General features: G+C 43.7%; 1 protein-coding gene across 3 annotated transcripts; it reads left to right on the forward strand.

The window, feature by feature from the left end:
• The first annotated feature begins 90 nt into the window (after positions 1-90).
• Positions 91-18,633, forward strand: PPP1R3B (protein phosphatase 1 regulatory subunit 3B). 3 transcript variants are annotated; one of them, XM_063294740.1, is made up of 3 exons: positions 91-289; positions 1,450-1,554; positions 13,578-18,633. In XM_063294740.1, the coding sequence occupies exons 2-3, from the start codon at positions 1,550-1,552 to the stop codon at positions 14,467-14,469; spliced, it is 897 nt and encodes a 298-aa protein (XP_063150810.1). In that variant the 5' UTR covers positions 91-289; positions 1,450-1,549; the 3' UTR covers positions 14,470-18,633. The 3 variants fall into 3 exon arrangements, with proteins under 3 accessions (XP_063150810.1, XP_063150811.1, XP_063150809.1); XM_063294741.1 differs by lacking the exon at positions 91-289 and adding an exon at positions 317-668; XM_063294739.1 differs by lacking the exons at positions 91-289; positions 1,450-1,554 and adding an exon at positions 12,726-12,885.
• The last annotated feature ends 8,299 nt before the right edge of the window (positions 18,634-26,932 follow it).

A 26,932-nucleotide genomic window follows, 5' to 3' on the forward strand; every position in this document is an offset into this window, starting at 1 on the left:
CAGAGCGCGCTCATTGGCTACCGCGCAGCTTACACCCCTGCAGGAGCGTTCGCGAGGTAACAAGCGTTCTTCACAAGTCCTGTAATGAGATCGGAGGTGGGACGGGAGCGCGGTGACCCAGGAGGAATTGGTGTGCTAGGGTGGAACAGATCATCTTTAGCAATTGCTGTACCGCTCGCTCCACACACAATACAACTCTCAGTTGGACGGCTCTAAACGCTGCTCTGTGGGGGGAAGAAAAAAAATCGGAGACCTTGATGTGCGCTTTAGGCATCCTGAAATTTCCCAGGTATGAAGTGGGAGTTGAGGAAAACTTAACCTTTAGTATCCTTGCTTCGAGGGGAGCTGAGCCGGTCATTGCTTCATATTTGCTTCCGAGGTTGGCTGCAGAATGAGCCATAGAAGAAATATAAATTGATACTTAGCTAGATAATGTACCCAAAGCAGTAATCTTATATCCGGGTTAGCGTAATTGGGCTTCCGTGTTCCTGAGCCTCCTTACCTGGTTGGTGGGTGTGCGCGGGAGCGTGCGAAAAAGAGTCTGACGTCCATATGAACATAATAGGAACGGGCTACGATCTTAGGAACGAGCTACGATCTAATAGAAGCAAGCGTAATTAAAAGTGGTGCAATCGGAATGAATCGCCTTGGAAGCGAAACAGCTTGAGGTTCGCAAGTAGCTCACCCAGGTATTTTGGTAAATGCTGCTTTCTGCATCTGGTTGCTGCGAAATAGTTCGGGAAGAAGCTTTCTGATACTTTCATTTCCCCCCTCGCCTTTATTTTTTCCTGCTTGGATGGGAACGTTGAAAAAAAGGGACGCGGTGAACTAGTTTCTCCGGGGGATTAAAAGCGCCGGCCGCTGAATCAAAGCGACCGGACAAGGTGCGGCTCGTGGGGTCTGGGCTGCATCTTGGAATTCCTCGGTGGACGAACGATGGCCCCATTTGGCAACACTTGCCTTATGCGGACGCTCAGAGCAAGCTATAAAATTCATTCGGGGTTGTGAATGATGGATCTGGTGTTTGTGGAGGGGTCCGATGGAATGTTTTCCCCGAGCTTCTCTTTGAAAGTCATGCAAATAGCAAAGGGGCTTTAAGGTGCAAATTGATATCAATTCAGCCATGAGGATTAACACTACTTCTTTACTGTTGCAAGGGTATTGACCTTCTAATCTTCGATTTTATGGGTTTTAAGAGTTCAGCAACAGGGCCAGCTGAAATGAATGGGGCTCACTTATGCAGATGTTTAGTTGGGGACTGAGCCTGGTGTCTTTCAGGCAGTTTCTTCCAGAAAAAGGTGTGAAATGTCTGAGGAAAATGGAGGAGTTTCTTGGTCTAGATCTTTCTTTCTTAGAGCTTTGAAGATAGTTTCCTTTGGCATGCATGTAAAAATGGGAGGGACTGATATGAATCCAGATGTATTCACCCACCATATCATCTTGTTTTAGGGGATGAATTTGCAATGCCTGCAGGATGTGAAATTCTGGTGCACCTCTGTCTTCTGCCTCGCAGCTTGAAACAGCTATCCAGTTCACTTCCCTTGCCCCTATGAGGTATGTCAAACATAACTTTTTGTTAAGAAGCAGGAGGATCCTTTTCAAAGTTCCTTTTCTTCTTTGTCCAAGATCACTTATACTGCAATCTACTGCAGTCTATTCTACCATAAGAAATCAATGAGATTTACTCCCAGGTAAATAGATATATTTCTGTAGGCTTACAACCTATATCTTTCTGTATATCCTACTATATATCTTGATATATTTAAATCGCTTCAGGGAATTTTGAGAATTGTTGATTGAGGTGCTGTCAGATATCCATAGTCCTTAAACTAGCATATGGCTGTATTCTCTGAACAGTGAAGATGTATTTTCTGTTTGCATACCATGTATAGGATCAGTCTGCCCTTCTATATTATGAATATGGTATAGCAGGGTGACACCTGACATTACAGATCCTTCCTTCAAATATCCAGGAGTGTAGTGTTTCTGCTGCTGACTTTGTTTATATTAGTAGAAGGATGACTAACTGTGTGAGCCCCTGCCATGTCCCAAAATATCATACCTGATCTAATCAGTGAACTATTTTTAGTAAATATCGATAAGATAAATATTTAATTTTAAACAAGACTGGTAATTTAGCTGAGATTGCATAATTAGGAGTGGATGCTGTCATTACAAAATGTTAAATTTCCATACTAAGAGTCAGCTTTATCCAGTTGACCATAAATTCCATTGTCTGCTCATGTTTTCATTCATTCTCATATTATAAAGGGGCCAAGCCAGGCACGTTGATACATTTTGTCAGAGTTATTTCTATAACCTTTATAACTTTGCTTACTTATTTACCTTGATCTGCAAAAGCAGTTCTTAGGTCAACAATGGCCTAAGTAACTTGATATTCTCCTCTCTGCTTCAAGGTCAGCATAATGACTTAAATTGCATAAACTTGGGGTGTGCAATTTTTTTTTAAGTCAGAGGCCACTCTAGGCTTTTGAGTAGTATTCTGGGAGCCAGAAACACAAGAGGTTGATGAGGCCAGGACAAAATATAAGGACAGGAAGTTATTTAATTTACATTTAAATGAGAATGAAAGTATTGAAATACAGTACTTCCAGATGAAATAAAACATCCCCTTGAGTGTTGGGAATTAATGAGGTTCTAATTCATATAGTGGAGGAGGGCATGAGAAGAGTGCTGTGGCATAAATTAATTATTTTTATTTATTTTTGAGACTTAATGATGCCTCAGTTGCAGTCAGTTCTAAGTGGTTTACAGTTCAATAATATATTTAGTAAATAACCATAATAAAAGTACAAAGATTGCACAAGTAATACAATACCATAATATCCTACATCAGGTTTCATTCATGACACCAGGTTGGTCTTGGCAGTCCCTCAACACTTTCTGGAATAGTAGGGTGTTAACCAGTCCCCAGAATCTGCTCTTGTCTCAGGGGGCAAGCTGTTCCACAGGAGAGGTGCCACCATAGAGAGTGCCCACTTCAACCCCCTTTCAGAATGCATTCTTTGAACACATTGGATGAGCAAATTGTACCCAGAACAGAGGGTCTCAAAAATACCCAGGTGGCAAGACAGATAGGAATTAATATAGGAATTAGACCACTGTATAATGTGCAGTCAGATCTTCATAGGAGTGACATATGTGGACACAGCATTTATATATCAGGTGGAAGAGTGAGATAAGACAGCGCTTTTACGTCAGGAGACTGGGTCACTGAGTCACTGGTACCTGCTGAGTCAGGAATCATCTCAGTTGGAAGGAATTATGGGAGACATCTAATCTAGCATGGTTAGTATAGCCTTCCCCAGGATACGTTAGCTGGAAATAAGAGTATAATGGAATATATAGGGGAAGGCTTATATAGTTGGTAAGAGTAAATCTATTCTGGATGAGCTAAATTCAAATTATTGATTAGCTGTAGGTTCACTGGATCACCTACAGTCATGGCACTGTACCTTTTCTAACTGGTCTAATTCACAGAATAGTTAAAAGTATAAAGTATACGTTGCCCAGAGCTATTTGGAAGAAGAGCAGCTGCAAATGTGGCTGCTTAATAAGGGTATTTTCATGTTTGTTAGGATTTTATTAGATTCTCGATATGACCCCAAAGTGCATTAATATGCCCAGCATTACCTTCATGTTTTTTCTGATTTGATTAGATTGTTTAGAGTTCCTTTTCATTTAAAACAAAAGGCTGGGTTGCTGCTTATATTTTGAGATATAAAAGATATGAAAACAATGCTTTCATTGGGTCAAGTGAATGAAGTGGCAAGTTTTATCATCGAGGGTTCTGGTTTCTCTTGAGATCATATAAATCTTTTATTTTTTACTACTGTAATACTCATATTTCTTAGAATTCTTTATCAGGCAAGATACCTGTTTCACTGTTTGTAAGCCTAGAGTCATATATATGAGATGGGCAGCTATATAAATTTGAATAAAAAATAAAGATGTTCAAAAGTCAGAAAAAAATATCTTCGAGCCCTGTCTGTACTGCTTAGATGGAGTGAGGCAAACCCTTAGACTTGCAGATTAGGTCTTAACAGGTGCAGAATATAGTTGGATTAAGGACTTCCAAAGTTTTGATGTTTAATTTCATGAAAGCTATTGGCTCCGATATAAATTCTAGAGAAGTTCTTAGAAGATGGTGTGCAATTGCACCTTTGTTTGCAAATGTGACTTTTTATCCAGGAAAAAAAAAAGATGAAGATAAGTTGAGATTATGCAAAGCATTCTGGAAGGCTAAAGGATATAAGGGAGTTTTCTCACCAGGTTCATCTGGTGACATTTTATGGATATCCCTAGTATGTTTTCAAAATTCCAAATGTGCTAAATTGACCAAAGGGGCTGGTCTTGATGGAATTTAATGTCTTCTGCAATATGAAAGATCCGTGTATGAAAATACATGCAATTGAAAAAATAGTCCTTGGGTTATAACTGCAATTGGGACCAGGATTGCTGTTGCTAAACAATGCGGTCATAAAGTGCGATGGCACGTGACCACATAGCTTAGCAATGGCAATCCCGGGCAGTCCTGGTTGCTGTCATAACCCCAAGACATATGGGTTGTTAAGTGGGAAGTGCTGGGAGTCCCAGGTAAGGAGCATGGGGGGTGGGGGTGGGGGTGGCTGGGGGAGTGCCCATGTAGGACTTACAGGAGGCTGGGGGAGGGCCTGGAAGGGCCAGAAAAGGCTGCATGTGGGCAGGGGAGTGCTCCATGCAGGAGAAAAAGCAGGAGGGACTTACCACAGCAACCCGTGACCTTCCCTGCCAGCTTCCCATTGAGTTTGCTTATGGGAAGCTGGCAGGGAAGGTCACAAATGGCAATCACATGACTGCGGCTCCTGGCAACATCATAATCGCGAGCCAGGCACACAAGTGCCTGGATCACAATCATGTGACCGCTGGGGTGCTGCAATGCCCAGAACTTTGAGGACCTGTCACACATCCATTTTTTCAGCGCTGCCGTAATTTTGAACGATTGCTGAACTAATGGACGTAAGCCAAGGACTACCAGTAAATTGAATTAACTTGTTAAAATATGTCAGGGACTATTCTAGAGAGGTCCTCTGCTGTGCCTGTAAATAGTGAAGAAACTAATGTCATAAAAAAGAAGAAATAGACCCAGAATAGGAGCCAATAGCAAGAGTGAGTGTGTTTGCCCCTTTGTGTTATCTATTGGCAGCACCCTTTACTTTGAATATGTTGGTACTGATGTCTAGAGTTATTGTCATGTTCACTGTTTCAATGTGCCTGGTACATCGTAACACTTCACATGTCAGTTGTTAATTGCGTGGTTGATTTGCAGGAAAGGGAGGCTGCCTTAGCCCAGACTGTTATCTCTTGGTTGAGGGAATGGAATGTGTGTGGGTTTTCTCAAATGCTCAAGGTCGCTTTCCCAGGACTGGTGAAGGCAGTTACTGGCACCTGGGAGGGGGGGCGGTTAGAACGGCTGGGTGGGGGGAGGTCTTACGTTTTGAGCCGAGGGTTCTTAATTTGTATTTGGCGCGCTTTTGCTCATTCTCAGCTTTCTCTGTACTTGCATACTAATCCTTCAATAAACCAGATTTCCTAGAGCCCACTTGTGAGTCTGGCTTTGTTAGGTTAGGCAACCATTACATAAAGCTGAGAATCTTAAACCCTTACCGCTAACCTCTATCCAGAGCAATCTGTGAGGAACTAGAGTTAGCAATGACTGAGCCCACTCCGTACTCGGGGGAGAGCGAGTACTCAGATGCTGGGGAGCCGGATTCCACGGCTAGAGGAGGTGGGAGAGGCCCCACTCCAGAATCGGAGGATCTGTCGGGGGTGTCGAGTCCTATTCCTGCGATCAAAAAGACTGTGAAGTCCAAGGTGGTGAAGAAGGCAGACGAGGCGCTGACCGAGCAGGTGATGTGGGATGAGGAGCAGGGACCTCTACCAGGGACGTCGAGGACGTCTTGGAAGCTGAGGTACCTGCTGTCCCCGACTGTGACTGTGGCCGGTGAAAGAGGGTCGGAGGACTCTGCAACCCCTGTGAAGGCACAAGGGTGGGACGCCAGGTTGCAATCCCTAGAGGCAATGGTGCTGAAAATATCATTGGCTTTGTGGGACCCAGTCGGGGAGAGAAGGGAGCACCATTCCCGCCAGTCGTCCCCCTCTCCTCCCTCCTCCCCGGGGGCGAGGATGAAAGGTCGGAGGAGACATCGGGCGGGTTCACCATTCAGCAGCCCCAGACGATCGTCCCCATCGCCCCCACGGCGTTCGGACGACCGAGGAAGGAAAATGGAAAGGGGGGAGAAGAGACATCCCAAAGTCAGGATTTCGGATTCCCCCCCCCCCAGACAAAAAGTTGATGGGTGCCAAGCGAAAGACTGGGCAGAAGGAGAAGAAGAAGAGCCCGCTGGGCGCTAGATACCGGGAGTTTACGGTTAAGTTTGATGGGGACCCCACGAAATTGTCATTTTTCCTGACAAATGCGAAGAGCTATATGGAGGAGTTTGGGGCGCTGTTTCCTTCGGAGAGGGCTAAGGTAAATGCGGTGGCCACCAAGCTAGAAGGCAGGGCAGCTGATTGGTTCGTGCAATTGACTGAGATGGAGGCCCTAGAATTGACCGATTTCGAGGAGTTCTTGTGGGCGCTCAAGTTACATTTTGCTGACCCGTTGGCAAAAGAAAAAGCCAAAGTGGCCCTGAGGGAGTTAATCCAGGAATCAAGGTCGGTGGCAGACTACGCCTTAGAGTTCCAAGCTTTAGCTGCCAAGGTGGATGATTGGTCGCAGACAACCCTGATAGAAATGTTCAAGGATGGTCTGCGACCCGAATTGTTGAGGTGGTCTTTGGGGAGGGCAGACCCAACCACTCTATATGATTGGATACAGCTAGCAGGGAATGTGGAGCAGGCCCACGCGAAGTTTGCGCAAAGCAAGAGGGGTCCCAAGCAAATGGCCATGATGAGAGCTGCCAAACCCATGGGCACCGCGGCCAGAGCAGGAAGAACGGCGTGGCAGGAGGAAAGGGAAAGCCGCTACGCGAAAGGGCAGTGCCTTCAATGTGGGAAGGAGGGCCACCAAGCGGCAGCATGCCCAAAAGGGAGGCCTGAGGAGCACCAGGGGAGATCGTCGGGGAAGTCGCCCACCTTCCCCAGAAAGATGAAGGCGGCTGTAGCTGAGGGCGAAGAAGAAGGAGTCCCGTATTTCGGAGAGGAGGGGGAGCCCGAACTGCTCCAGCTGGTGGGAAACGCCAGCCACCTGCTCTAAAGGGCGCCGCTGGGCAGGTGGAAGAGGGAGGGTGCGACTACCCCTCAGTGAGTGGAAACTTTCCTACGTTGGCAGTGAAAGTTAAGCTGGGCTCCCGCACCCGAACTGTTGAAGCATGGGCGTTGGTCGATTCGGGGTGTTCCCGCTGCTTGATGCACCCGGACGTGGTGGATGCGTTGGAATTACCCACGTCCCCCCTAAAACACCCTATGATTTTTACCCAGCTGGATGGTTCTACGGCGGGGGGGAAGCCAGTCACCCATTTTACAGATTTGGTGGCATTGCAGAGGGAAAGGCTGCCGTTTATTGTGGCACTGGTGGGAGGGCCGTTGGTCATTCTGGGGATGCCCTGGTTGGTCCAGCAAAACCCACACATAAACTGGGTGCACCGAACTTTGACATTTGGGGATGGGTTCTACCAAATTCCTATGGAAGAAGATGCCCCGCAGGCTGAGGTGGGGAGGGCGGCGGCGGCGACACCGCATCTCGCGGCCAGCCCCCTGGAGGGCCTGCCGGAACAATACCAGAGTTTTGCAGATGTCTTTGGAGAAAAGGAGGCGGATCAACTCCCCCCTCACCGGAGAACTGACTGTGCGATTGAATTGGTCCCTAATGCGCAGCTGCCCAAACCTAAAATCTATGCCATGACGCAAAAGGAGCTGGCAATGTTACGGGAGTTTGTGGACAAAAATCTAGCCAGGGGTTTTATTGAGCCAGCTAATTCGCCGGTGGGCACTCCAGTCTTGTTCCGAGCCAAGAAGGATGGGACTTTGAGACTGTGCATGGATTACCGCGGGCTCAATGCGGTCTCGGTCCGAAATAAATACCCATTACCGCTCCTAAAAGACATGCTGGCACATCTGTCCAAAGGGAAAATATTCTCTAAACTGGACTTGAGGGAGGCATACTTCCGTATCCGTATACGGGAAGGAGATGAATGGAAGACTGCTTTCAATTGCCCGCTGGGCTCCTTCCAGTACAAGGTGTTGCCGTTTGGGTTGGCAGGGGCACCTGGGGTGTTTATGCAGCTAATTTATGAGGTATTACATGATCATTTGTTTAAGGGGGTTTTGGTGTATTTGGATGATGTGCTCATTTACACTGAAACGATGGAAGAGCATGAGCGTTTGGTGAAACAGGTGCTCAGCAAACTACGGAAGGCAGAGTTGTATGCCAAGCTCTCTAAATGTGAATTTCACAAAACACAACTGGACTATTTGGGGTACAGAATCTCGGATGCTGGGGTGGAAATGGACCCTGCCAAGGTGCAAGCCATTTGGGATTGGGAGCGCCAATGGCAGTTGAGGAGACCATGGTGTGAGTCAGACGCACCTTTGTTTTTAAACTGACGTCTTCTGAAAACTTCAGATAGGTCTTTGATGGCAGATTTTCCCAGTTCTTCTTCTTCATTTCCAGCAAGCAGAGTTGTATCATCTGCATATTGCAGGTTGTTAATGAGTCTTCCACCAATGTATACTGCTCAAATGTAGGGAAGGGCAATTTTTTGTGAGTCAGGGCTGCAACTTAACACACAAACACCTGCTTGCTGAAGAGCTATACATCACATCTCCAGAAGGATGGTGGCATCACAGGATGTGGTGGAACACGGGGTTTTGGCCTGTTCTTCATGGTTTTCCTGAGGTTTAAGGCTGGGAGTGAGAAGAGGAAGCCCCTGGAAGCCATACTGTGCCCATTTCCCACCTTAAAAACCCTGTCAAATAGGCCTAGAATCTGGCAAATAAAATTCAGCAGCGAAATGGCCAAATTAAGGGAATGATCTGGGGCCACTATGGGTTGTACGATGGGGGGGGCAGTTAGATTGAAAAATGATGCCATTTGCCTCATGGATGACTAATGTTCCTTCTCCCTCCTCCTTTTGGAGGGAATTAGCACAAATATCGCACCACTGAAAATCACCTACGTATTTCCTACTGAATTTCAGCAGTGCAGTTTTAAGGTGCTGGAGGGCTATAAATTGTGTGCTGGGGGCTACATTTGGTCCACAGATTGGAAAATACTTGGTTGGTGAATACTAAGATGCAAGAGCTAGCCTTTGTCAGCAATGATGTGCAAGTATGAATAACCTTGCTGCTTTATGAGCTACAAGGTGATTATTTCTTCAACTTGCATTCCTGGGATTGGATGTTTAGTTAACTCTTTGAATTAATACTTTTAGCAAGTTTCCAGGCCATCATCTATATTCTTTCAGGCTAACTTACTGGTCATGAAGTCCTTCTTCTCATCACCCCCTCCCATTTTTTAAAAGGCCATTTCAACTTGTTAGGATAGGTTTTCTTCATGCAACTCAAGTATTTTTATTACATTTTGGGGGAAGGGAAGATAATCTCCAAGAACCGGCCTTTTGATTGCAGCAAATAATTATGGAAAAAGGGTAAGCATTTCATGGCCCATACAAATACCAGGAAGAATTCAGCAGAGTTGGTGGTGCTTTGTGTTTTCCACCCTTGACATGGCAGATAAATATATTTAACACTTAGGGCTCTGAAGATGACCCGCACTGCCTAAGTTTTAAAGTTATAAAAAATTGAAAAACTGCTCTTTCACAATAAAGCCCATGAAGAGCTGTTGAAAGCTTTATAATGGGTGGTGCGGGCAAGATAAAGGGAAGTCTGGTGGGGATCAAAGATTGAGTAAAAAGCTTCCAGATACGTTTTTAAACAAGAGACATAAATCTGTTGTCATTTGCATAGAAGCAAAAGGGAAAGACAACCAATAAGTCTGAAACCTGCTTTTGTGCACCTGTTGGAAATATTTGGAACATGACAGTCACTGCTAAATAGTGCCTGCGTTTTAAAGAGGTTTTGAAATGTTTTAAAAGAGGTTGAAAGTCCATTTAAATCTAGTTTTCTGGTTTCAGCCGTAGCTTGGCAGATTCCTGTGGACACACCAAACAGGGCATGTAGGCTACAGATTATAGAAGCTGAAATCCATCATGTCTGGCAGGCAGCAGTGGAGGAAATCTGTCATGTGCTAAACCTGTTGTATTACCATTTGCTTTGGTAAAACTGGAGAGTTGGAGTTGATCTTAATTTAGTGGCTTTCAAAACTGTTTTTTGAAAGACACATGACTTTTCAGAGGAAGTCAGGTCAGGGATATTTTTAAAGAAATGTGGTCTCTTCTTTTTTTTAACAACCATATTTTTTCCTCAAAACGTGCTCCTGCTATTGTGTAACAGATTCTGTGGAAAAATATGGTTTTGGTCAGTTTCCGTTATTGGACAGGGTGATCTTGCTTTGAAATTGGATATTGTTATTAGCTTGCTTTTGTGGGTCTGACTTGCTCTGACATTTAAAGGGGTGGTTTTTGTTTTAGTTTTAATAGGAGTAATTAAAGGTAACTTAATCCTTGAATGTATGAACCAAAGCAAAAGTCTTCTGGAGATTGTTAGCAGCAAAAACTCACCAAGACTTAGGTCAGCAGACTCCAATATAAAATGAAGTATATCAGGAAATGATTGCAAAAGTGTTTGCTACTATGGTTTAGTTTGGAAATAGGTAATTATACGTTAGAGAAAGTTACTAAGTGACCAAAATTCTATCTTTTTACAACCTTCTGCTTTAACCACTGCCACTTTCCCTGAATGCCACTGGCTTCTTTTTGAAGCATCTGTCAAACTGGATTCCAGATGCCATAGCCTTCAGGTTTTTATCTCACCAGAAATGACTGCACTCTTATCAAAGAAGAGCTCAATTTTTACCTGTGTTTCCTAACGTCAAGCAGCAGGTGGCTTTTCTGAGCAAATTAAAATGGTTACCACCAGGATTTTCAATTGAGCAAACATTACATTCATTTTTGGTGAGTTATGAAAAAGCTGGGCTGTTGTTCCATATAGATGGAACGGAGGTGGCACTGAACTTCCTCACTTTTGCTATGCTATGCTTTAAGGGCAAACTCATTAGAAAAAATGCCTGGAAAATGCTCTGCGTCTTGTACTGCATATGTTGTGATGTACAAGTGGCTTTTCAGCACCTTGTCCACTGTTAGTGATCTTCATGGTGAAAAGCCTTTAAAGTTTCTTGGGAACAGCAACACTTCCAAGAATATAGTTTGTTTAGGCAACGGTTTCCAAACATACAGAAGGAGGTATCTCTTGCTTTGGTTCCCTAAGAACCTGTGTGAAAACCAATGGTTTTAAGGTCCTAGTTGCCTTACACAGCTGAAGACAAAGCAGACATTACCAAAAGAAGTCTTAGAACTTGTCATATGTAGTTTAATATGTTGGCTGATCCTGTACGTGTATGAGTCAAAGTTTCATGAATGATGAAATTTTCCTATTTGCAAAATGTTCTACAGTAATTTCAGCAATTTTGAATTAAATAGCTGGGGTGATGTAAAAATCTGTTGCATATGGATGGCTCTTAGTCACTGTTAGCCTTATATTTGTTCATTTTAAACTGTTTTGATTGCAGTCTCTTGGGCAGTCTTCCTCAATCCAGGGCCTTGCAGATGGGGTTAGCCTTTAAATCCAAATGCAAGTTTGGGAAAAATTGTAAACTGTTGTTTATTTTTTGGCTGCACTTTGAATTTTGCTGTTATAAACTCTGAATTGATGGTACAGTTCTTAATGCCAATAAATCACTTATGCAATCCCAATCAAATCTGAAGCTTATGTGGCTTGTGTAACAGTTAGACATGAGTTCCATGCTTCATAGTATAATTATTATTGGCTTATTACATTTATATTTCATCTTCTGTCCAAGAAGTTAAAGAGGATATATGTGATTCTGCCCTCCCAACTTGTTCTTGCAAACGCCACCCTATATGGGTAATTTAGATTTTTAAAATTGTGTGAGGACTTCAATCTTGCTTCCAGTCCAAGTTCACTGTCTAAATCAAGGTAGGCAAACTAATACACTTTAGGTGTTTCAGACTTAAATTCCGAACAGCTCAGGCAACAGGACCAGTGTCAAGGAATTATGGGAACTGTAATTCAAAAACATCTGGTTGGCACCAAGTTGAATTGCCCATTTTCTTTTAAACACGTTGGCTTCTATTTTTGCAAACTGACTTTCTATAGAGGCTGGAACTTGTCACGGTTGGGTGAACCTTGGACAAATGTTGAAAGATCACTGCTTGTAATTTGGAGCCAAGTATCGCCAAATCTATGTAATATTCAGAACTGCAAGAAATCTAAAAAATAGGTAGTTTCCTGGTAGGCAGTGTTTCTTCACATTAGTAATTTAACCCTTTTTCTTGTTCATGCCTGGATCCTGGCAGAGTTTCACAGAAGTGAATCCAGCAGGGCTGTGACCCAAATTCACTGATATAGTGACATCAATGCAAATTCCTGAAATGTCTCAATATTGTTGAGCTGCAAATCTGAGTCACACGTCTGCTGTGGCTTCTGCTCCAGTTAAGTTCAAGAGGTTGGGGCAGCTTTTTCTTGCTGCAGTTTATTCTGTTTCCTGTTTCTACACACTGAAAGAAAGTTTCCAGTACTAACTTACTGTAAAAGGAAATGCAGCCTTAGCCTCCAGGAGTTGTGTTTTACTCAGCTCTGCAAGCCTGTCCATGCTTTAGTGCTCTGTTGGTCCTGGAACACCTACCGGTTCAAAATGCTTCAGACTGGAATGCACTTCCAACCAAGCACCTTCTGGGTTACTGGGTGAGCGTGTGGTAGATGGGCTGTTATGCAGTTTATGTTGCCTTTAAGTGAGATGTGATAGAAGAAAGATAGATGTTCTTCAGTAGAGTATCTGAGATGGATTTAGATGTAATGGTGGGGACAGTGTGAGTCTGTGATACGAAGTATGTGATATAAGAATGCCATGATCAAGTAGAAATGTGAACTCTGAGTCTTTATTTGGGAGGATGGCATGTGAAATGACATGAAACAGAGTTTTGACCCATCAGTTGCCTCTCCTGTTGCCAAACCCTACAATCACACTCTCTCCATGGAGTAATTCCCTTCTGAAAAGTGAACATGCCATTTGGTTGCTAGATCAGTGCAGACATATCAGCTTGTGAGTCCAACTTTTTTGTTCCCAGACAGCCTGATTCTAAAAACTTGAGTTGTATGTCCACATTTCTTGTTGTACTTCTGAAATTTATCTGATTGTCTTTATCAAGGATATTAAGCAAGATCCCTTATATACCTGGCAAAGTCCATTTTATGTTTAATTAGACAACTAAAAGTATGAAGCCTGAAAATGGAGAGCTTTTCTTTGCCAAAACATGTAATTCAGAGGTATACTTACCAGAGAATTTGGCCTGGCTGTGTCCTGCTATGTGGCTTTGTAACTGTTTAATGTGCAATGTGGCCCTCTTACTTAATTTTTTGTTTATCCCCTCCTCCAGAATCCTGGACTCTTTTCCTCAAAAGCCCAGAATGGCAGTAGATGTAGCCATGCAGTTCTACCTGCGGGCACCCCCTTTGCGGAGAGAAAGCTTTGCCTACAAAATAGCCCCGAAGATCAAGAAGCCTTTGCGGCCCTGCCTCCATGTCAACAGCAGCCCTGTGCTGAACGAGCTGGGGGCAGAGGTCCAAGCTCTGCAGAGGAGCCAGGTGAAAAAAAGGGTTTCTTTTGCTGACAGCAGGGGCTTGGCTCTGACGGTAGTGAAAGTATTCTCAGAATTTGATGACCCGGTGGATATTCCCTTGAACATCACGGAACTGATAGACAATATTGTGGGCCTGACCACAGTGGATCGAGACGACTTTGTCTTGGATTTTGTACAGCCTTCCGCAGATTACTTGGACTTCCGGAATCGCCTCCAGGCAGACTGCGTCTGTCTTGAGAACTGCGTGTTGAAAGATAAAGCTATTGTGGGTACCGTGAAAGTCCGGAATCTTGCATTTGAGAAGGCCGTCAAGATTCGGATGACGTTCGACACTTGGAAAACCTTCACAGATTACCCGTGCCAGTACATGAAGGACACCTATGCTGGTTCTGATAAGGATACATTCTCCTTTGATATTAGCTTGCCAGAGCGCGTTCAAGCCCATGAAAGAATTGAGTTTGCAGTGTGTTATGAATGTGATGGCAAAGTCTACTGGGATAGCAACAAGGGGTTGAATTACCGGATCATATGCTCTGAACTCAAATCGGCTCGGGAGATTTCACAGCCTCAGGGTGAGCCTGATTTTGGAATTGCCTTTGATCAGTTTGGAAGCCCCCGGTGTTCTTATGGCTTATTTCCCGAATGGCCTAGCTATTCCGGATATGAAAAACTTGGCCCTTATTACTAAATCAGAGACATTGGCATATATTTACTGCACAGGAATGAGGAGGCAGAGAGAAAACCCTCTTGGGGGAGGTGGTTGCAGCCGTGTCCAGGTGGCCAAAAGAACTGCAAGTTGGTAATTACAGAAAGTGAAACAAAGAGACGTGCAAGAACTCCTGGCTGCAAAGGTTTCTGGGGCAGATGCTCTCTTCATTTTCCCTTGAATTTAAACAAAAGGAGATGGTCCTCACAGCTGCTGCAGATCCAATTCAGCACTTGCTGCTGTAGTTCGGGCGGTTTGGTTCGTGTGCATCCGTGAGATAGATTGCAGTATTGTGAGCTGTGCAGAACATATTTTTCTCCCCTTTGTTAGTTTTCTGTGTTCTGGAGTCAAACGTGCCACACGTCCCTATACAGCTGACTCTCTGAGGAGAAACAAGAGGCAGGGATATGCTAGGCAGTCTTCCCCTCCTCTCTTAATCAGATTGTACGATCTGTGAGCAGCTAAGACGCCCACATGGAAAAGACTATAATTTTAGCTCAGATGATCCTTTGCTTCCTTCCATTTTAGGAATTGCCTTGTTTGTGGGAAGATTCCAGGATGCTTACTCACCATTCTGCCTGTATCTCTCTTCCTAAACATATATGTACATTTCTTTCAGTGGCTGAGTCAGATGAGCCCTTTGTAGCCCAGTCATATGGTCTACCCTTAACCAACCTGGTGCCCTCCAGGTGTGCTAGACTTTAGTTCCTATAATCCCCAGGCAGGACAGCCAGTGGCCAGAAGACCAGGTTGGAGAAGGCTGATGTAGCATTTTAGCTTCCACAATAAGTGATGATTTTATATAGGTGATTTTATTTATCTCCCTTGACAGCTTCTTTATTAATGGCGGTGGACTGTTAAGAATAAAATTGTTTTTAAGTGTTAACTGTTCATGACACCATCTTATTTAAATATAGTTTCTTTGGGGCCTGCTGGGATTAGTCATCTGGGGAAAGAACAGTCTAAAATTCCATTTTGTTTCATGAATTTTATAAAATGCCTTTAAATGGAATGTTATTGACATAAATGTCAAATAAAGAATACCCACTAAGTCTGGTTTCCTATTGCCCTCCTCAGTGCTTATAGGAGCATTTTAGCTCAGTGGTAGAACAGATACTTTGGATTCAGATGCAAGAATGCTTGGCCTCTCTAGGCATATTAAACTCTGTGTCAGGCTGTTCTCAGCAGGCTGGACTTAGAACCAATTAAACAGGCCTACAAGAATCCAGGAACTTTTGTTAAGTAGCTTTATTATAGAAAAGCTAAAAGCCATTATGAATGAATTCCAGTGACTGCTGTGTATCAAACATGAGTCCTTTTTATAATGAAATCAGTCTTCAAATTCATATCACTTCCTTCTGTCTGAGCTATGGGCTGGACGGCCCTGTCTTTTGACAGAAATCCTGGTCTCTTGTTTTGGTAATGGGCAGGTCTGATACCAGGTTGTTTAGCTGGAATAACAACTTCCTATCTGGTAGAGTTGAGAGGGAAAGATGGTTAACCAAAAATGGTAAATCATTCCTTGTATGCAGAGCAAAACAATCCAAAAATGTTGCTTCATCTTCACAAACTCATCACTGTTCCTTTTCTAAAATATTTTCCCCTATTGGCAGATAGTAAACTACAGGTGATCGCAATGTTTTTTCATTAATTGGAGGCCAATCCCTCTCTGGTTCTTGTTTAATACTAAAGAAAGCCATTCAGACTTTCCACCTTGGATTATAAATCCAACTGATTAGAAAGTTGACCCATTTCAGCGCTTGGTTGTGGTGTCTATAACAAAACAGTGAAATTACTCTTGACAGCTGAAACATAGGAGAGTTTCATAGCTCAGCCTTAAAGCAAGTCAGTTGTTTGGGTTCCACTCAATAGCGGTGATAGAATAAGTAGCCCCATAAATAGTTTTGCTTTAAGTGAAGCGGAAGTATAACCTGAGGATTTTACACTTAGTACCTAATGCTTAGATTAATTCTTTGTGTTCCCTGTTCAGTCTGAAGAATCTTGACTTGGAAAGGGGTTCATGCAGGCCCCTAGGCAATTTTGGAAGAGCAGCAATGACCAAGCTTGATCACTTAGCGTGATACAAGAGCCTTGCCCTAGAATATTAGCTTGTGGTTAAAAATGGGAAAGTCTACCAGCATGCCACAGCTCATTTCTTACGGAAATATGAAAACCCAGCATTTCCTTATCTCCCTGTAACGGGTCCTGTCATTTCATTTGTGTGCGTTCAACCTGAAAAAATACTTGGCACTAGAGCTGTTAAGTAGCTGCTTATTAGAAACTTCAGCACAAACACCCAATTGGTCTTAGATATTGGTGCTTTAAAAATAAAGACCCCTTCCGAGGGTGTGATCAGCAGCTGCAAGCCTATATGATAAAGCTGGATCCGTACAAAGAGGTGACTTGGCTTCTCGTACCTGCATCCTTCCCCACTGCCATTTGAAAAGTGAGAGCCTGATTTCTTTAGCAATGGGGTTTATTCTGAGAAAAAGGATTTCGGGACTGATTCTTTCTGTGAAGGAAAAGTGATCTAACTAAATCCTCTAGTTGTTTGTTGGGAGCTTAATGTGATAAAAGAAATCATTTATTTTCCTGAGGGACAACTCGTAATAAAATGCATACATTAACTGCCTTTAGAGCTCTTAAGGGAAGAAGTAGCAAGAAGATTTTTAGAACCGGTTGGAAGTAAAGCCACCGAACGCAGCACTGTGTAAGTTCAGAAGAAATATATATCATAACCTTACCCTTCCTGAAGGCCTCCAGATGCTGCAGGAGATGATGGGATGGTTGTACATGGGTCTGGGAGGGCCCGAGAGGGTAGAAGGCTGATGTGTAAATTTGTACTTAGAGAGTAGAAAAGTACTTTAAAATACAAGCTTGGGATTGCAAGTGGGAAGGTTGCTGTAGGTTACAAGAAATGTTTTACTCCTTGTGTATATTCAAGAAATAATCCCCAAAAGCCATGTGCAAAATCCATTCATTCATGGGAAAAATTCATACATGCAACCCCTCAATAAAATTGCAAATGTGGACTGTTCACAGCTGCCTTGCATGTTGAATCAAAATGTCAGTGGAAAGAACAAGCTGGTGTAACTTAATGCATTACCCTTATTCTTCTGATCAGGACCATTATGTGACCCTATTTAGCAGCCAGAGTGAGGTTTCTTTCTGTAGGCCTTGACCACACTACACATCTTTATAAATCTCGATCCCACTCAAGTGGCCCATCCCTCTGTATTCCTCATATTTCCACCATGTCTAGGGATTTGATGCAGGACTGCAACATCCCAAACAACAATCTTGGACTGAAGAACTCCAGACAAACTGGACACAAACCAGTTGGGCTGCTTCAGTCCAAAGGTCTGGATGCCATGTATCCCTTAACTCAGCCTTCCAAAGGCCTTATGCTGGAATGAAATGGCTTCCTCTGATAGTACGTAAAACTATTCTAAAGGTTTCCAAGAAAGTAGGTTAAAGTCTTGAACATCATGCCAAAAGGGCAAGGACAAGAATAGGCCACGCTGAAGGGTGCAGGTGAGAGGAAAGAGGCCAGGCACACACCACTTGCTGAACTCAAGGGTGCAGAACCTGAGCTGCTTGGACTGAATGTACCTCTGATTGGATTTTAATAACAGGAGTAATCGTTTTAACTATAGGTAGTGCACCCCTGCACAAAGTCATACTTAAGTTTGCTTGGTTTGGCTTAGTTTGTTTTGTGGACAGCCATTGTGGTTTGTAAACCCTGGCTTATGGAGGAGGCATGTGTGAATCCTGATAATTGGATTATTTAACAGATCTAGCTTATTGTGACAGGTGAGTAGAAAGAAAGAAAAAGTTGCTCGGCAATGTGAAATGCGAAACCATAATGGCTATAACAAATGCACTTTTATTTCAGTCTTCTTTCCAAACTTTAAAGCCAACTTCTTGGACTTTCTTGTTTCTCTTGCCTGTATGAATGTAATGAGGAATAGTCCTTTTTTTTTTTTTTGCTTCAGGGTGCCTTGCATGTTCTTAAATATAGTATATTTTTTACACAACTGAAAAATGCACTTTACAATCACAATGGATTTATTTTGTGTAGTGTTTTCTGAACTGTAATGTTTTTATCTGAGAGCAAATAATAAAGAAAATGTTACAAATAAAATGTCCTTCATTGGGTTTTTTTCTCTTCTTTCAAATAGTGAATTAAAGGCTTGGGGGAAAAAAGATACTTGACAACTCATGGAGAGGCAAAGAAAAAAGAGAACAAGATTTGGAACTTGTTCTAGATCAGTGTTCTTAAAGTGTGGTCCTAGGATCCCTAGGTCTCAGAGATCCAAATTATTTGCCAGCCTATGTTGAAAAATAATACAATATTAAAATCCCTTCTAAAAATCGTGAGAAGCAGTAGCAGCAGCTAATGCATCAATTTTTAATACAGAAAATATTAGTAAATATAACCCATACAAACAAAAGCTCTTTTGGGATCCTCCATAATTTTTAAACATGGGAAGGGGTCCTGAGAGAAAAAAGTTTAAGAAACACTGTTCTAGATGATAGTTAAAAATGAATCCCTCTATTTACTTAACTGGGAGTAACCCATGTCGAATTCAGTGGGACACAACTATGATAGACTATCACTAGGCATTGTTCTTTTTTAAAATGTATGTTTCGTAAGGCAAGAATAGCCCATTACAGGCTAGATCTGGTCCATAATGTTTTATGCAGCTAAACATTTTGCCACATTTTATATTGCTATTATGAGGTAAAACCCCACTTCAGTCTTACTTTTTTAAAATGTGGAAATAAGTTATAACTTAAATTTTCAACTGCAAGATTGGATAGAGACAGAAGGTGCAATTCATGACAGGCAGGTTTCAGAGAGGGGAGATCAACAGTAGATCACATTTTGGTCCTACATCACTTTATACAAAAATATACGTACGAAAAGAAAACATGCCTCTATGTTGCTTTCCTCGATTTCAAACAAGTCTTTGATTCAATATCCAGGAACATTCTTTGGGATAAATTAAAAAATACAACTATTGATAGGCACCATCTCATACAGAAACTATACAGTATTCTAACTCCATCCTAGGAGTGAGGTGTAATCCCCTTGGGGCACTCTCTGGTACTGTAAAGTGCAGAAAGGAGTGTGATGGGGATGTGTCTTGGCCCCCTCCCTTTTCAATCTCCATACTAACTTATTGGTAGACCCGTTACATAACCTGGATTTCCACGCACCCACACTAGCACAGTGCAAATTCCCAATACTTCTATAAGCTGATGGTGCTGCTATAATTCCACAAACACCTGTTGGGCTGAGAAGAGCAATTGCAGCAGCATTACGATCCTGCAGACAAAACCGGCTGGTTCTGTTTTGATAAATCAAAAATCCTGGTTTTTGCCAAGAGAGCTATTCAACATTCCTGGAGAGTAGAAGGGCATAAACTAGAGCAGGTCAACACATTTTCGTATTTGGGGGTGGTCTTCCACTGGAAAGGTATTTGGAATGCTCATCAGAATCATGTGGTACAATTAGGCCTCGGGTCAACAAATGCTATTAAACTTTTTTTTTGTTTTATACCAGTGGAGGACAATTAGTCCCTGTGGCTTTAAAACTGTGTGAGGCCAAAACACTGGCTCAAATTCTTTATGGGGCACAAACAGGAATTTATCTGAAGCAGGAGTTGCAGGAAACTCTGCAAACAAACTTTGGCAAACAACCTTAGCCAGTCCCAATGGAACTCCAAATGCCCAGTTAAGACTTGAGACAGGAATGCTGACAATTCAGGTTAGGGCATGGAAGGTGATGATAATATACTGGCTTTAAATACAATTTGTTCCAGTCAGACTGACTCCCATAGTTTGAAGATATAATTTTGCTTCTCCCTGGAAACAGGCGGTGGAGCATAAGTTGGCTTCATGTGGGTTCTCTATAGCATTTTTAACATTTATAGACTGTGATCTACCCAAGCAATTAATTATCCAAAGAATAAGGGATGTAGAATTCCTGACTGAAGTTAGCAGGCTGTCCCAACGTGATAGAATATGAATAAGCAGGGGTCCATGGGAACCAGCAGGCTATTTGCAAAATCTGACTTTCCCTAAGTTGAGAATAGCATTTTTTAAAGCCAGGTACAACATTCTTCCATCAGCTCTACTTCATGGCAGGTATAATAAAATCCCTATAGCAGAACTCATCTGTCCGTGTGGTGATAAAGAAGTTGAATCCACCTTACATGTATTATTACACTGTAAATTCTGTAGGGAGATAAGGGCTATTTATATTGCACCCCTAATAGATAGATTCCCAGGAAGATCAGATTGTCCTAACAGTCAGGAATCACGCTGAGACGAGGAATAGGTCTCTAATGTTTATTGCTGCTACATACAACAGAAAATCCTAACAAACTGAAGAAGCGTGGGAAAAACCCAGACAGATAAACCCCAAAAGTTAAGGCGGGTCTGATCTGTGTCTCTTTGAATGGCTGCTTAATTCCTCAGTATTACGCATGCGTTTTCCCCCCTGGATAGAGGCCCCCTCCTGCTCGCCATCAGTACTCATGACATCACCCTCCCCTCCAGATTCACATTCCATTTCAGCCCCCTCCCTTCCAGATGTCTGATAAGAGTCCATCTCCCCCTCCAAGTTCCCATGGGAACTGGGCAATGATGGAAATTCTTCAAAGGAAAACTCCTCCAAGTACGAATCAGTGCTGCTCTCCAGGTCTGATAACGCTTCTGGCCCAGGTGGCTGCTGGAAAATAGCTAGATAATTAGAAGATTCTTCCCCCCTCCCCCTTGGGAAATGCAAGCCCGAGGTGGAGGGCTGCAGCTCTCCCTCCTCCTCTGTCTCTGGCCTCAGCCTCAAGCAGGGGTGGAGGTTGCCAACTTACGAACTCCTCTGCTTGGGATTCCTCTGCTTGCTCAGTCAAGTGAGGAATCTCTGGTAGAGTGCGAGGCTTGGGTTTGTGAGGGAAAAACTGAGGGAAACATTGAACCAGCGCTGGTGCATATACATCTCTGGCATTCTCCCATGTGCGCTCTTCCTCAGGGTACCCTTTCCAGTGTATTAAATATTGGATGCCCCTTCCCCTCCTCCTAGAGTCTAGAATTTCCTCGACTTCATATTCCTCCTCCGCCTCCACAATTACTGGAGGTGGGGGGGGGGCAGTTGTGATCGTAAGGCACTTGGGGGAGGGTCCTTGGCTAGCAAGGCTCTGTGAAAGACCGGATGGATTTTCATGGATGCTGGCAGCTTTAAGCGATAAGCCACTGGATTTATCTGCTGTACCACAGTGAAAGGGCCCACAAACTTAGAGTCCAACTTCTTGGAGGGCCTCATAGAGGTCAAAAACTTGGTAGAGAGCTACACTTTGTCTCCTACCGCAATCGCTGGCCCCTCTTGTCTGTGAGCATCTGCAGCTCTCTTGTAAGCACTCTTTGCCCTGTTCAGCTGCTCCTTTAACAACTCCTGTGCGGCTTGTTGCTCTTTAAGAAAATCAGCCATGGCTGGAACAGCTCCCTGCTGGGAGGAGGTGGGCAACACCCGAGGGTTAACCCCGTAGAGTGCTTGGAAAGGAGACATCTTGGTAGAGGATTGCACAGAGTTATAAGTAAATTCTGCCATGGGGAGCAGGGCTGGCCAATTGTCTTGCTGATAAGTGGTGTAACACCTGAGATACTGCTGTAACCATTGGTTAATTTTCTCAGCTTGCCCGTTACTAGCCAGATGATGCGATGATGATAGGTGGATCTGGACGCCTAATGACTGGAAAAGCGCCCTCCAGAACCTGGAAGTGAACTGAGGGCCTCTGTCACTCAAGTGATTTATCATGCCTCTATACCGAAAAACACGGTCCATGAACAACTGCACTGTGGCTTGCGCAGATGGGAGGCCCTTGCAAGGAATAAAATGTGCCATTTTAGTGAAAAGGTCCACCACCACTAGTATGGAAGTCAGCCCCTGGACCGGGGGTAAATCAGTGATGAGATCTATGGAGATTGTATCCCAAGGCCTACTGGGGGTGGGTAGGGGTTGCAAGAGTCCTGTGGGCTTCCCTGGGAGAGGCTTGGCTCATCTACAGGTATGACAAGAAGCAACATAACCCTTTATGTCTGCAGTCATCTTAGGCCACCAGTAGTCTCTCAGAGCTCTATGGAGAGTTTTGAAAACACCTCCATGGCCTGCCGTTTGATGGTCATGGCAAAGTCTCAGTACTTCTTCCCTCAATGAGGGGGGAATGTATAATCGCCCGCTATGCCAGAGGATTCCTGCCTCCACATTAAAGGGGGAGGCAGTGTCTTGCGGGCCCCTCTGGAGGTCATCCATCCTGGCCCTGGCATACGGGTCCTGTTGCTGCTGAGCTCTGACTCTTGTAAATAGGTCCTCCGCTTGTCTGCCTGCTGCTAAAATCTCTGTCTGGTTCCCCCACATAGACTGCTGAAAGTTGTGAGGTTGTAATATAGTAGCCTGTACCTCCTGGTGAGTAGCGGGGGTTGCCTGAATGGATCGAGACAGGGCATCTGCCAAACAGTTCTGTGCCCCGGGAACATAAGAAATACAAAATTGAAACAGGAGAAAAACTGGCTCCATCTGATTTGGCGTGGGGTGAGGGATCTGGTGCTTTGTAGAAGCTGTAAATTCTTGTGATCAGTGCAAACTTTCACAGGAAAGGCTGCACCTTCTAGCCAGTGCCTCCACTCTTGAAATGCTGCTTTAATTGCTAGCAACTCCTTGTTAAAAACATCATAGTTTCTCTCTGCTGGTGAGAGCATGCGTGAAAAAAAGGCACAAGGAAGCAATGTATTCTCGGTTTTGTTTGTATATTGCAATAACACCGCCCCAATGGCAATATCGGAAGCATCTGAATGCATTATGAATTGCTTCGTGGGATCAGGGTGCTTTAAAAGCGGCTGGGATGCAAAGAGTTGCTTAAATTCTTGGAAGGCTGCTTGCTCTCTCTCCCCCCAAATGAATTTTGATCCTTTCTTCAAAAGTTGTGTGAGGGGTTTAGCCCTGTCACTAAATTTATTTATGAATCTCCTGTAGAAATTGCAAAACCCTAGAAATCTTTGTACCTCTTTCACATTTCGAGGGGGTTGCCAAGAGAGAATTGCCTGGACCTTAGAAGGATCCATGGATATGCCTTCTGTTGATATTTTATAGCCCAGGAAATGTAATTCAGTTAAATTGAAGGCACACTTCTCTAGCTTGGCGAACAGCTTGTTCTCTCTCAATCTTTGTAAGACATTATGTACATGGGTTACATGAGTTGTAGCATCCTCAGAGAAAATTAATATGTCATCTAGATAAATGACCAGATAGTTATCTAGTAAATCGGAGAAAATTTTATTCATAAATCGGGAAAATATGGCTCCTGCATTAGACAAGCCAAAGGGCAAAACAAGGTACTCAAATTTACCAAACCTGATGTCGAAGGCAGTCAGATATTCATGCCCCTCTTTCATCCGGATCAGATTGTATGCATTCCTGAGGTCGAACCTAGTAAAAATGCGTGCTTTCTGTAAGCAATCTAGCAGATCAGATATTAGCGGGAGGGGATAATTTTCTTTTATTGTGAGTTTATTGAGGGAACTCAAATTGTGGACCACTCTCATAGGTGCCTCCTGGTTTGCGGTGCCAATGGGTCAGGCTTCTTTGGTACGAAGAAGGTAGGAGCAGATGCTGGGGAAGTAGATGGTCAGATGAAACCCTTTTGGAGATTAGAATCCAAGTAATCCTTTAAGGTGGCTAGTTCCTTGGGGGACATGGGATATTGTTTCCTTGCTGGAATCCTGGCTCCTGGTATCAACTCAATGGTGCAATCACAGTCCCTATGGGGGGGTAGTGCTGTGGCCTCTTGTTCACTGAAAACGTCTGCGAAATCTTCATACTTGGCTGGCAACTGGACTCCCCCTGCTTCCATGGCTTTGTTGGTTGCTGGAGAGAGGAGAGCGGCTTGAATCTTGTGGTGCTGGCATTCCTTAGCTGGGAAGGAGATTGCTCCCGTAGTCCAGTTCAACAATGGGCTGTGGATCTTCAGCCAAGGTGTGCCCAGGACTATAGGCACATTAAGTGATGCCGTAACATAAAGTTGGATCCACTCAGTGTGGTCTCCCATTGTTAGTTGCAAAGGTTCTGTGAACCTTCTAATCGGCCCTGCCTTGAGGGGCTGGCCATCAATGGTCTCCACTTCTATGGGACGTGGCAATTCTATGGTCAGGATGTTGAAGTCTTGTACAGTCTGTACATCAATAAAATTGGTGGAAGCTCCGAAATCCACGAGGGCCTCTAGCTTGACCTGGTGCTCTGGGTTTACATGCATTATGACTGGTAAGTAGTAAAAGGATTGCCTGGAATCCTCGGAATGAGCCCTTCTTAATTGATTGATGGTCTCCCTGCTGAGCTCTGTGGAGGGAGACCGACAGAGTTTCCCTGGTTGGAAGTAGAGGCGGAGGTGGCTCTTGGTTCAGCTGCTTGCCCTGGGGGTCTTACTGAAGTTGCTTGGCTTCTCGCTGGGCAAGCTCTCACCATGTGCCCCTGGATTCTGCAGTAGAAACAGAGGGCTCTCTCTCTCCTTCTCTGTCTCTCAGCCTCGGAAATAAGCCTCCTGCTCGCCCCAATCTGCATCGGCTCCTCTGGTCCTGAGTAAGGAGATGCTGCAGAGAGAGCTGGAAATCCTGGAAGTGCCCTGAGGCCCCTGCCTCTCCCCGGCTGCATCTGTCTGAGCTCTTCTAGCCTGGCATCTATGACCACAGACAACTGATATAAACCTTCTAGGGTAGCTGGTGTTCCCTGGCACACTAATTCATTTTTAATTTCTTCATCCAGCCCCTGTTTGAATTGGTCTTTCAAGGCACTCTCATTCCAGTCCAGATCTCCTGCTAACAGCTTGAAATCAGCAGTGTAGAGTCCCCCTCTCTTGTTGCCTTGCTTGAGCTTCCGAATTTCCCAGCTGGCAGTGACCTCTCTGATTGGGTCATCAAAGTGTGCTCGGAACCCTGCCAGAAAATTCTGGTAGTCGTTGAGAATTGGGTCGCTGTTCTCTACCATGGGAATAGCCCATTTGGCTGCTGGGCCCTTTAGCAGACTTAAAATGAAGGTGACTCTGGTTCTGTCTGTGGGAAACTCTGCCGGTCTGCTGTCGAAAAACATTGTGCACTGTGTGAGAAAAGTTTTCAACTGTCCTGTTTCTCCTCCAAAATTCTCTGGTAGACTGCCCTGGGATCTCAAGACTACTGGCGGAGCTGCTGCTGCTGCTGGCGCCGGTTGTGGGTTAACCGGAGCTGGTTGTTGTAACTGCTGTAGCATGGCTGCTTGTAATGTGTTGATCTGGAGATCTACTTGTTGGTGGTGTTGTTGCAGGGCTGCTGCCAGTTGTTGGATGGCTTGCCGAATTTCCTGGTTTTCTGAAGACATTTTCCCAAATGTCTCTCCTTTATTTTTCTTTGTTCCTCCCTTTTTCAATGGGAGTAGGAGTTTGTTAGGATTGATGTCCTAACAGTCAGGAACCATGCAGAGACGAGGAAGAAATCTCTAGTGTTTTATTACTACTACATTAGACTGAAAATCCTAACAAACTGAAGAAGCGTGGGAAAAACCCAGACAGATAAACCCCAAAAGTCAAGGCGGGTCTGATCTGTGTCTCTTTGAATGACAGCTCAAATTCTCACTACTACGCATGCGTTTTCCCCCCTGGATAGAGGCCCCCTCCTGCTCACCATCAGTACTCATGACACAGATAGATTTTATCTCAACTATCTTCTCAAGGATTTAAAACCTGCTGTTACCTCTGCAGTAGTCAAATTTTGTGTTGCTGCAACGAAAATAAGCCAAAAGAGGTAAAGAAGTAATTGGTTTAAGAAATTCACACTTTTACCCGTAATATTGGATTGCTATTTCTTAATTTAAAAATTGCCAGGGTATATTCAGTCTATATAACAGTTTTTTGGTTTTAATTTTTAAATTTATCATTACTTAGGTAATCAATGTATTATTACAGTATTAGAGGAGACTATGTAATAGCGCTATGTGATTTGTCTTGTAATCTGCCACTGTATTAATTTGGTTTACTCTGTTATTGATTTTTTAAATTTGCTGGTCATTGACCGAATAAATACATACTACTACTACTATGCCACATTTTATATTGCTATTAAGAGGTAAAACCCCACTTCAATCTTACTTTTTAAAATGTGGAAATAAGAACTACAACCCTTAATATCAGTTTCACTGTATTCAGTAAAATTTACTCCCCAGGGAATTTCCTAAGACAGAGCTATAGTGGAACCTCCCTCGGTTTTATGAAATACTACAACCATGCAAAAAATATGGGCTTTATGTAGCAATTGCTAAGTGATGCCAGCTTTTATTACAGAGTTTGATCCACTTTTGGGTTGTTCCAGAAAATTATTCTGCCTAAAGTTATGACTACAGATGGCAGATTTGATCAATGCAAAC

The sequence above is a fragment of the Candoia aspera genome, chromosome 2, assembly GCF_035149785.1.
Source record: "Candoia aspera isolate rCanAsp1 chromosome 2, rCanAsp1.hap2, whole genome shotgun sequence".
Lineage (NCBI taxonomy): Eukaryota > Metazoa > Chordata > Lepidosauria > Squamata > Boidae > Candoia > Candoia aspera.